At 40.1% G+C, this 11,428-nt stretch overlaps 1 protein-coding gene across 1 annotated transcript in view; it reads left to right on the forward strand.

Annotated features, from left to right (window-relative positions):
* Nucleotides 1-6,068, forward strand: part of LOC129099120 (protein shisa-6-like) — a 70,219-nt gene extending 64,151 nt beyond the window's left edge. The window contains 2 exon segments of the mRNA XM_054608292.1: nt 5,426-5,694; nt 5,697-6,068. Of these exon segments, the coding sequence (XP_054464267.1) occupies nt 5,426-5,694; nt 5,697-6,068 (641 nt within the window).
* The last annotated feature ends 5,360 nt before the right edge of the window (nt 6,069-11,428 follow it).

Raw genomic sequence — 11,428 nt, forward strand, 5'->3', positions numbered from 1 at the left:
GAGTTTCCTGTGAAGACGGAAGTTTATTTTGAAAAGACTTTATGCATGTAACGAGCGGAAATTGACATGTGTTGCTTGCTTTCGTAGGAAAACGCACAACTTTTCGTAAGATATCATACGAACTTATGTACGAAGATACGTTGAGTTGAGTGAAAAGGAAAACAGACTAACCACTTCAAGGATTTTACGAAATTAGATATGTGATCTTAGCAAGGATTCAAAAACTATGCTGATGAACTAACAAGTGGCATTCAAGGTTCCATTTAAAATGATAACTGACGTTTGTAAATCGGTAACAGAAGCAGTAGGCCTGGTGTTCTGTTGTATACCGGTTTAGTCAGTTTAATGGAGTGAAAACATGTAATATGCAGATAGTATAACTCATTGCTTTAATCTGAATCTTTTAGATTATAAGGAGGTTTATAAAAAGCAGAATTGTTGGTTTATTTATCTCTTTTCTGTCTCTCTAGAGGATTTCCAGAAACACGGTTCAAAACGAACCTTTAAAGCACCAGGAACTAAAATATTTTATAAACTCTTCTATTTTTAGTTGACTACTTGCACTTCAGATCCTCCACTGGAGACCATCTATTTTTCATGCTTCCGTTTTTGAGATGAACCGCTTTAATTTAGAGTCAGAGCGATGAGATAATCGATGAGGGACGATGGTCCTCTCACAGCTTTTTACTTTTCCGACCTTTTTTAATACACTCAAGTAAACAGTCATTGAATATGTGCCGCTAAAGGGGCCGTCATTTGTCAGGCGTGTGATTCAAGCAAGGTCGTGGAAACACAGCGTACGCTTGCTGGTGTATTGTGTCGTGAGTTATCACATCCAACCGATGTGTTGACAGAAAATCTTTTCTAAAAAGAAAAACATTTCCTTATTTCGCCTTAAGAAGCCGTTCTGTGTTTACAGTGATCCGTCAGTGAAAACACAGCAGAGCATTACAGAGTTTTCCTTCAAAGCATAATTTGCAGGAGTGAATTCAATGCATAGCAGATTTTTTGAAATTGCTCCGCCGTTGAACCGAGCACGCGTGAATGCACCGCGCGCTGTCCTTGAATCTTAGGAGACGTTACACGCTTAAAGAAAAACATTTAAATGTGTCTTTGGTTGTGCGATAGAAAAACATGCATCGGTGCAATCTTCCCATAGCGCATTCAACATTCGTCTTTTATACGTTTGCCTTCTCTCTCTCTCTTTCTCTCTCTCCCGCTTATCAGCTCCGGGCTTCGCTCTTATCTCGCCGGAGCCTTGTACACACACAGAAAAACCACAGAGATGAATCACGCTGAACTACAAAGAGGCTTTTCGAATTTGAGACAGGAGCCCTGCAGAATTTGTCAAACGAGCAAGCAAAGTCGTCCCTTGAACAAAGCACTTCCACTCAGGGGAAAAAAAAGAGGGGGGGTTCAAGCATGAGTGAAGTCTTTGGAAACAGGCCTTAAAGTGATATAATTTGTTATTATTTTAATTAAACCATCTGGGGAGATGATGATGACTAAGTTAAATGAGTATGGTTTATTTCAAACAATGTGTGTGTGTGACCGCCGTCCTTCAGTGATGTCAACGAGGCAGAGATAGAGGACACAGTTCCGAGGAGGCTGCAAAAAAATCTTGTTTGTCTCTGTCGTCTTTCACCTTAATCACCCTAAAAGGGATTAAAACACCTTTAAGGAACAAACATCCACCTTTAATCCTCTAAAAAAGGAAAAATAATTAAATAAAATTGCCCCCTTTTTTTATTTCACCGCTCCAAACCTCTCTAAAGATCACTTTATAATTGATGTTCCACCAGTTTCACAAGTGTTAGTGCATTACATGATTACAGTCCTCTGTGATCAATAGCTGACACATAAATACACTGTTTATATTGAATGTAATTTAGCAGAGTGGGAGCTGGGGTTTAATTAGCCGTTTCCTGTGTTTGCAGCTCCGCCTCACGTTCGGGACCTTTGGGCCGTCTCGCAATCATGTTAATTGTAAAAGTGCAGCATTTTATTGGCGCAGCAGAGATGAGATGGAGTATTATGCACCGCCCCTCTTAAATCTTTTCAGTCACTTAAAGTGTAAATGGTGTAACATGTGTACACTCATAAAAAGCAAGTCTTAAATCAAGTGGCGGGAAGAGGCAGTTATAGATGAAGAGGAAATGCATTTGTAGTTGGCATTTTCAAGGTAGCGGAGAAACCTTTTCTCCCTCAAATAGTGGCTGAATTCTTTATTTAGAGAGGCATAATTTCTCCTCAATTTAATAAGTATATCTTCATTTTTTAGTACAAACCTCCCCTGTTTTGACTGGCTGTTGATGCTGATAAAATCACCACTCATCACCTCCGTGTTGACATTTTATCACAGTAAATTTAGAATATATTATATTTCCACAGCTCTAATTCTAACAGTCCTGTCCTACTCGCCACAACACATTTTCATTCCCAACTCGTTAAATACTGACACTTGATCAGCGGACATACGCTTTATACTATGACACTCTATGTTCCCTTATAGCGTCTACGTGTTGTTTTTTTCGCTCCTTAGTTTTTAGGTTTACTTGCACAACAAAACTTCTTGGTTAGGTTTAATAAAAGGTTTGTTACGCAAAATAACTTTGTTTGTTACATAACTGGCATTAGTAAAGTACATAGGTTACATAACAAAACTAAGTTAAATAACATAAGACTTTTTGTTTAATACAGGTCATGAACAGCAGCCTCCTGGGTTAAAGTCCTGTGTTTGTTTGACCCATCTATCCTCTTGTTCCCCTATACAGTCTCTCTTGCTCTTTATACTACGTTAGATGCTCTGACAGTATACCAATGACATGGATGGGTTTACAATGGAGTAAGTTAAGAAAAAAACACTGCATCCCATAATGACACTAAAGGGAGTCTTGGTTTGTTGGTATCAGACACTGGGGGGCCACTGATCAGGCTTCGGTATTTGAAGAGTTTGAAAGAGAGCGGGTGGCAGTGACTCACCACTCTGTGGCTCTGAGTTTCTCCTTTTAACAGAAATAACTTTTAATTCACTTATTATTTCCTGGTGTTTATGTTTTGCAGTCTCTGGAAAGTGGCCATAAATGGAAGCAAAAGCTATGAGCACAGAATTGTTTACATTAAAAGTTTTCCAAGAAAATCAATAGGCATATTACCTCCTGTTGCTGGTAAAGTTTGAAATGATGTTGTCCTTTTATGACCTGCAGCAAAACCCAAATAGTGGGCGATTTGCACACTAAATGTTAAATAAAAATGTTTTGAAAGGTTTGAGCCCTTTTGAGAAAAGTCTTAGGATAAAGAAGCCACAGGAAATAGTTAGTAAACAAAAACAGTGTTTGAGTTGAAAAGAGTCAGTGCTTCAGGCGATCAGTGTGACACGACCCACCTTCCCCCGTTATGTTTTCTATTATCTGAGACTTCTTTTTTATTTGAGATCTTAGGCGGCTTTTCTTAGCATAGAAGGACTTGATACATTCCTTCCACATCAACATTTGAGTGTATAATCACCACAGATCTCTCCTACTGACTGCAGTTTGACCTATCAATGGAGCTCAGGGCCACGGCGTCTCCATTGTCTGCATATTTGTAGCCTCTGGTTGAGTTTGGTTGACATTTTCTGCCATAATGTCACATCTAAACCGAGCCCTCAGGGAAAAAAACGCTGGAGTACATCGCCACGGGCCAACGTTGGGCCTTCTTCATTAGGAATGCACAGAGCAGTGGACATCAAAGACCTCATGGACGGACAATAAGGTGACCTTCTACATCCAGGCATGACATCTCTCCCAGAGATTCGAGCATTCGCATAAACAATTCCCATCATCCCTCTTCACCACAACTCTGTGAAGCGTGGTGCACCCCTAAAACGGCCATTCAACCTCTGCAATAATTAACTACTGCAGAGGTAACGACCCCTTAATCACAGAGCTTCCGTGGTAGCGTCCCCCTGTGTGCCAGCGCTGCCAAAAACAGGTAGATAAAAGTCTGCTGAGAGCTGATTGCCGCCTGTGCCTCTGTTAATACAGCTGTAAATGACTTAACCATTAGGAGAGCGCCCAGCGGAGAGACCGACCTGCTTTCTGGCAGAGGATATAAAAACAACTGGTTGACCTGTTCAGGCACAACATGAAGTGTTGAGTCCTGAACAGGTCAACTGCAATGATGAGTCTGTTGCTGGTCTGTTTTTACACAAAGAAAACTGTTCAAAACGGTTTGAATTGGACTCTCAAACTATGCTGATTACCGTTATCACCTCACCCCTTCAACAGCAGCCTGAAAGTGCAGGACAGATGCACCTTGTGGTCCAAAGGTCCTGTTTCACAAAAGTTATTTGTGAGCACTGCTTACATGCAGATTTCAAATAGTTGCAGCATCACAAATAACTGGAGCTTGTACATTTGAAGTCAACTTTGCAAGTCCTGCAAGGCTCTTGCATGCTTATGCATGGGTTACAGTAATTATTATTCCGACAACAGTATTGTAAATGCCTCCCATACGTCCTAAAATGGTGGATCTGCTGTCAGCGAGTACACAAGATTATGGGGGCGATCTTACTACACACCTGTGGTTAAACACTCACGTGCACTCTATTTTTTCCCTGATAATGCTGGAGGAGAGCTGGTTAACATTAGCCGTTAGCAGCCAGTGGGCAAAACAGTCCTGCTTGGCTGAATGACGGAGGTTGCGGCTAACGTAGACGGAGGTTGCATTCTGATGCGTTCAAGCTCCTTTTAGTAAAAAGAGTATTGGGTGAAAGTCAATTATAACTCTATCATGATGTGTTCAAATGTAATCGAGTAAAATGTAGTTTTTGTCAAGAAACTTGAATAAATGCCACAAGGAGATATTTTTCACAGCAATATGAAATAGATATTAGAGAGGGAATAATTTTCGTTTCAGCTCTAAGGAGCTTTTAATACATAATCAAAACTATAATAAATATATTTGTTGTCAACACACTGGTATTGTATCAGTATTTTACATCAGCCAATCAGGAAGAAAAAAATGGTATCTCTAATAATTATATTGTTTTGATTTTTGAAATGTGTCAAAATTTACAGGAGAGGGAATTGTCTCCATGCTGCAAATTGCAACTTGCATGATGTAAACGTTGGTGAAACAGGCCCCAGGTGCTGTTTCATTTCTCTCAGTTAAAAATATGTTGTGGTCTTGCTGCCCCACTGTGACAAAAAAAACCTCCCTGAGTGTGTATGATGAATGACTGAATATTCTGTAAGTATACATTTGTCTTGAATGCAGCAGGGTTGTGAGTGTTCTTGGATGGCCTTCTAGGAAATGTAGGACTCAGTAGAGTGGAATGCAATTCATGTCGTACAAGTATCCAAGAGTGTATTTATTCATATCAAGGCCACTAGTCTTGACAATGTCGCCTCCCTCTGATACCCTTCGTCTTCTTGCTCCTCAGGTGATAAGGACGTAGAGGAGTACTACACGAGGAAGCATCATCATCCTGACTTCGGTGGCCGTGGTCCGACCCACATGGTGAAGCTGAACGCGGATCCCCCGCAGCACCAGCAACACCAGCAGCACCAGCACCAGCAGCACCAGCAGCAGCGTCAGCGTCCCCGCCGGGTCCAGAGGGCCATGTCCCAGGACCACGTCCTGTCTCCACCCAGGACGCCGCGCCGCGGGGACTATGGCCTGTCCTCGTACGGCGTCATGGCGGCCGCCGCGTGCACAGCAGCAGCCGCCACCTCTCGGACGAGCAGCTGCTGTCGGCGGAGCGCCTCCACTCCCAGGATCCCCTGCTGTCCCCGGCGATGAGGCGCGACAAGTTCCGGGAGAAGGCGATGGCGAGGGCGATGTCGCACGCCGACATGCTGATGCCCGTCACGCCCGTCATGGACCGCCACAAGATGACCAAGATGCACTCGCAACCCACTGCCTCTAACGACTCCTACAACACGCTGACGGTCAACCACCAGGCGCCCACGTCCAAGAGGCAGGCGTTTGCCTCCCGACGAACTCACACGGTGGACCACCTACAGTACATTCCCGGCCACCACCACACATACCGCACTGCCAGTAAGAACGAGGTAACTGTTTAACCGCAGAGTGGTTGGCTGAAGGATTCCCGAGACACACCACAGACGTCAAGAGGAAATCTTCAGCAAGTCTCCTGAGCAGATACGTTTCTGTCTTCGTATGAAAACAACCTCCTACATTAAAGAAAAACTCTTCCTGCTTTTTAGCACAAGCTTCCTGTGTCATCCAGAATCAACCCCGGCAAAGACTTCTCTCTCTTAGAGCATCATAAGGGCTTTGCGCGTTGACACAAAGATGGGATCCTTCATGTCGGACGTTTGACAGCCTGAAGAAAATATTTTTTAAACTTGACATGGGGACTGGCAGGGAATTGTATCAACTTTATAAATATATAAATATACTATATTTACTATTTGTATTTTCAGTCCTTGTTATAGCTTTAGAGATTGACTGATGTAAGCACTTCAAGAGGTGCCCCTTAAAATTGTCCCATTTCAGCGATGAAGTGGATTTGTGGGTTAAAAAGCACAATTAATGAATTCCCCTTTTTCTCGTTTGGTTGATTTTACTCTTCTTCTTTGGTAAACGGCCAGAACATATCAGCTTATTAGTGAAAACAGAGGTTATTTCTGTTGCATACAATAGAAGATTGTAAATAGGCTACATTAGCAGCATTAAAACAAGAAAAGCTGGCCTTTTTTGATATTATTGTTTTGTTTTAGTTTTTTTCCAACCTGGAATCTGTCACGGATTCCGAAATTAATAATTTTAATTTTAGATAAGGCAAAAATCGAATGACTATTATTTCCACAGATGTCTGCAAAGTATGTGGATGTAATATGTATATGGGGAGTATATTTTTCTGTTTTAACTGTGCTTGTAGCATAGAATGATGCATATGAAAAACTCATAGGAATAGAATAGGAGTAGAACGGACATTGAACTGTTTTCAGCTGTCATTTGACAAGTAGAATAGAAAATGGCTGTTGTTGTTATGGTAACAACACATATCAGTGGCCCTGTAAAGGGACATGCTTGCCGGGAAAAGAGCGGATGCAGCTCTAATTAGCTTGTTAGCTCGTCCTTTTTCAGAGCAAAGGCTGCCGCTGGTTTAATGTGTAGCATTGAAGCTTGGTGTAATTAGCAAGCTCGCTAACTAGCCAGCTTATCGTTAGCTTAACTCCACCATGCTTTAATGCTACTCAGGTTACAGAAAGTGAGCTGAACAAAGCTCTAAAATGAGTCTGCGACTTCCCTTAAGTCGGTTTAGTTTGTACAGAAGTTGTTAGCAATGGCAATGATACAGATCAAAAATGGCCGCCACCCAACCTAGCTACGTTTGTTTGCATGTAAATGTCTGTTCTACTCTTATTCTATTTCTACGGAAACAACCTTTCACCACCGCCGACTGGCAGCTTCAGTCTGCAGACGTAACTCCACATCTGAAAATGGAGCCCGAACAGTTGTTTTAATTAGGTTAATCTCTGTTCACACATTTCCTTTGCTTTTGCCATCCACGAGGATGCCCCGCCCACGCTGCTCGGTTTGTGATCGGCCAGCTGCTTCCATGTCTACAGATCAGGTACCCGTTGTGTCGGAGCCGAGGAGCGCATAGCTCGTAGCTTATTTGTGTCACTGTGTTTTGACTGAAACAATCAAGAGGACGTCATAATCGCTAGTCAGTCAAGCATTAATTAAAACTGTGAACTGTTTGTCCAGATGTTTTCATTAAAGCAATGCCTTATTGTATGGAATCTCATGTGCTCTTAATTGAACAATCATGCTTTTGTCGCCTCGTTGTCTTAGCTTTTTGTGCAATATTACTGATTATAGTTTACCAGCAGAACCAGCAGTAAAAGCCTGAACAGTGATAGATGATATAGTATACTTACCTCAAAAACACTAAATTCAATTAAAGGAGTCTCAAACTTTAAGAGGAAAACAATCAATACGTACTAGAGGGTATTTCTGTTCTAAATTAACTGAATCAGCTTTGTTGTAGGTTCATGGGCTCATAGATGCTTTTGTTTTCAGAAGTTCTGTCAGATGAAGAGGAGGGAAGAGGTCTTCATGGGTTCACTCTATTCCTTGTAATCAATTCACAAAAGAGTTGGACTGGGTCCTGGAGTTCATGTTGGGTTAGTGTCTTTGATTTTTTTGTCAAATTTACTTATACCTGAGTTGATTCAAATGGACTCTTATTGGCTCTCATCCAACGGTGGCTCATAATCATTGCAGGAGATTAACTTTTATTTTTAAGGCTGATGAATTGTGTGAAGTTCAAGAACAATGACTTGCAACACATATTTTCAACCGCTACTGCAAGATGATTGGTAGAGTACCATGCGACCACAAAAACAGACTTAAAGCTAGGGTAGGTAATATACTGTAGCAACATTTTTTGTTATATTATGCTCTGATAAACCAAAGCCCTACCTAACTGTCTACCTGTTAACCATGTTCGTTGTTTATGTTTATAATAATCCAGGTCCTCAATAAAAGCACCTGAATTTGATGAAAGTTTGACAAAGTGGTCAAAAGCTGGTATTACAACTTCCCGGTCAGTCACGTGAAGCCATTGGGCCCATAAGAAAATAATACTTTTTACATTGGGAAAGACGTCTGTAGATCATTTCTTTCTAAGTGAATCAAACTTCACAACACAAACGCTTGAATATCATTGATGTGATTAGGTACTAAAAGGTGTAAAATGCACTAATAGCTGAGTTATTTTCCCTCCGATAACAAGGCTGAATTGAGGGCTGAGAGGCGGGGCTTAAGGAAAGATTACTGAGCTTGCTCTACGGTCCCAGAAATGTGGCAGAACGCCAGAAGATTAGGGCAATGTTATTCTTGGAAGTCAAGTGCTTTTGCTTCATGCACCACCAACTTTTATAGCAGTGAACGTAGCCCCGCCTTCGATGCTGTATCAAGTTCTCTTTATTATGTCCGTGGTCTTGCTGACTATGACTTTTTTGGCAAGATTTAGTAACATATGAAGCCTGTGCTGCTAGCTACTTTCATTGCAAAGAGTTGTCACGATTGGGTTTGATTTTTAGCTGGATAATGTTTAAAATCTAGCGTTCTCTTGTAGGTTTCACCAATGTTACCTACCTGAGCTTTAGGTCCCAAATCAATACGCTACAGTTCCACATTCTAAAAATGTCCATCCAATTATAATCCAAGTTAAGCAAACCAAAGTTTTAGTGAATTAATTTATCTGGTTTTGGAGGTTTTCCACTGGCCCCATACCAATCATGTCCAGAGTTTTGGACCCATGAAGACCTCTACCAAAGAGTCCAAAAGCCTTAACAATAGGTTTGTGTACTGTTAAACAGTTTGAGGGTAAACAATAATCTTTTGTATTTCCGTAGACTTGCACTGTCCATTCCCGAAAATGCCAAGAACAATTATGAAATTGTTGGTATCTCTTAGAGAATCTTAATGTACTAATAAAACAGGAACATTGTTGTTTCTATGATCAAATATTTAATTTGTACGCTACTGTATATAAAGATCTGAATAGATAAGTAATTTATGATTGGAACTGCCTTTTTCTTAACGGTAATGTCTCATTACACATAAATCCATGGTTACGTTGCAATAGGCTCATGTCTTTTTTCCACAAATGTCTTTGTTGTGTTTTAAATAATGGACGACCTTGTAGGGATGTGGAAAGTTGGCCAAAGGAATTCAACCAATTCATTTTATTTAATTCATTTTAACTTTGATGTGCTGATTTCTCTTTTTTTATGCCAGGACTGTATTAAATGATGTCAATTAGAGATTGTTTTTTTTTCCTAAAAATTATTGTCTTTGTACATATAAAGTGTTTTTGTTTCTTGGGGTAATGAAGTATATTTGATAGCTATGGATGAGGGGGTGTTATTTGTTCAGTAGACTGCTTCAGACAGATATCTGTGTACCCTTCCACCTCGCTCAACTAATCTTCTCAAACTTCTTTTCACTTAATTAATAATGATGTCATCCCAAGAGCCTTTTTTAATCTATGTGCAATATCTGCTCGTCATGCACATAACTCTTTAGCCACTTCTAAAATGTTGTGAGGTTCACCTGCTGCCATAAAGGCTTTGTTGTCCTTTTTTCCATTTAGGCTGTTGTCTTTCATAGTCAAAGAGGAGGTTTGTTTTATAAAACAGCTAAATGTGGTATGAATGAAACAGGTGTCTGTGTAATTGCACAAATAACTGGAGACTAATTTAAAGGCTTCGAAACAACAAAATACGACTGTTCTTGTGCATTTTCTGTTTGTTTACAAACTATTAAAGCACATCATGTGTGTTGTATACATCCATTTAATCACTTACATAAAAGTATAAGTGCCATCTTAAATAACTTCCCCACATTGTGTGCAAAATAATGCAGATGTAAAAATGATATGGTCCAGTTTTTGAGTCATAAATCCTGGAGTTGAGCTGATATTTTTACTGTGTGCTCTGTCGACCACATTAATTACATTTTGAAAGGGAGTGTGGTGAAAAGTTTTAAAGTGAGAACATTTCTTCAGTGAGATGAAACAGGCTGGAAGGATTAGTATTCAAGCCATTACACAATGATGATTCTACTGTTGACTGAACTTGATTTTTTTTGTACTTTTAAATAATCTAAATTAGCTGTCAGCAGAATAGAGAACTAAAGTTATGGCTTCTGTTCCACCAGCTTTGGATACTCACTGCAAACTTAGAATTTATTTCTTGTGTCTTCCTTCACTTTCTCTTATATAAGACAATTCTACATCTACTACAGCAATAAATAAAACGATTATATTTTTTTACAAAGTTAAAAAGAGATTACCTTGTGACTACAGAAACGACCGGTACCATGAAAGGCTGTATGTTTTAAGTTATTAGAGCGGTTACAAGAGTTGTTTTTATACCAATACCAGTATAAGAAATAGCTCCGATTCACCTAAAAAAGCTGATCGGCTACTGGCGAGTATGCAAACCTCTGCACCGATCTGCTACCATGTTATCATATCATTAATGTGATAATTTAAGCTTCACGGGAACAACAACAGCAACAAGTGTCAGTCGCTACCCGATCCGTACATCCTGTCAGATATGGTAAAAAAACGATCCCTGCATCTGAAATCGATGATTGAATTATCTAACGAGCAAACCGTCTCACTTCTTTCTCATCTCTGTTGAGACTTGCACCCTAACCTTGCTTAGTACCAATCGTAGAGTGTAAAGTAAGCAAGAGCAAGCAAAATGTCAGCAATTTGGCAACAGTTTTATAACTGGATAATAAAAGAAAGCTCTATGACATTTATCCCCTGAATTTATTTGTTTATGTTTTATAAAGGGTTTAACCTAAGCCAGGCCAAAGCAATGAACGCAATCATACCCATACAGGGTTAGTAATATACAGTTGTTAGAAAGAATAACATCTATATATTTTT

This window comes from Anoplopoma fimbria, chromosome 11, assembly GCF_027596085.1.
Source record: "Anoplopoma fimbria isolate UVic2021 breed Golden Eagle Sablefish chromosome 11, Afim_UVic_2022, whole genome shotgun sequence".
NCBI classification, from domain to species: Eukaryota; Metazoa; Chordata; class Actinopteri; order Perciformes; family Anoplopomatidae; genus Anoplopoma; species Anoplopoma fimbria.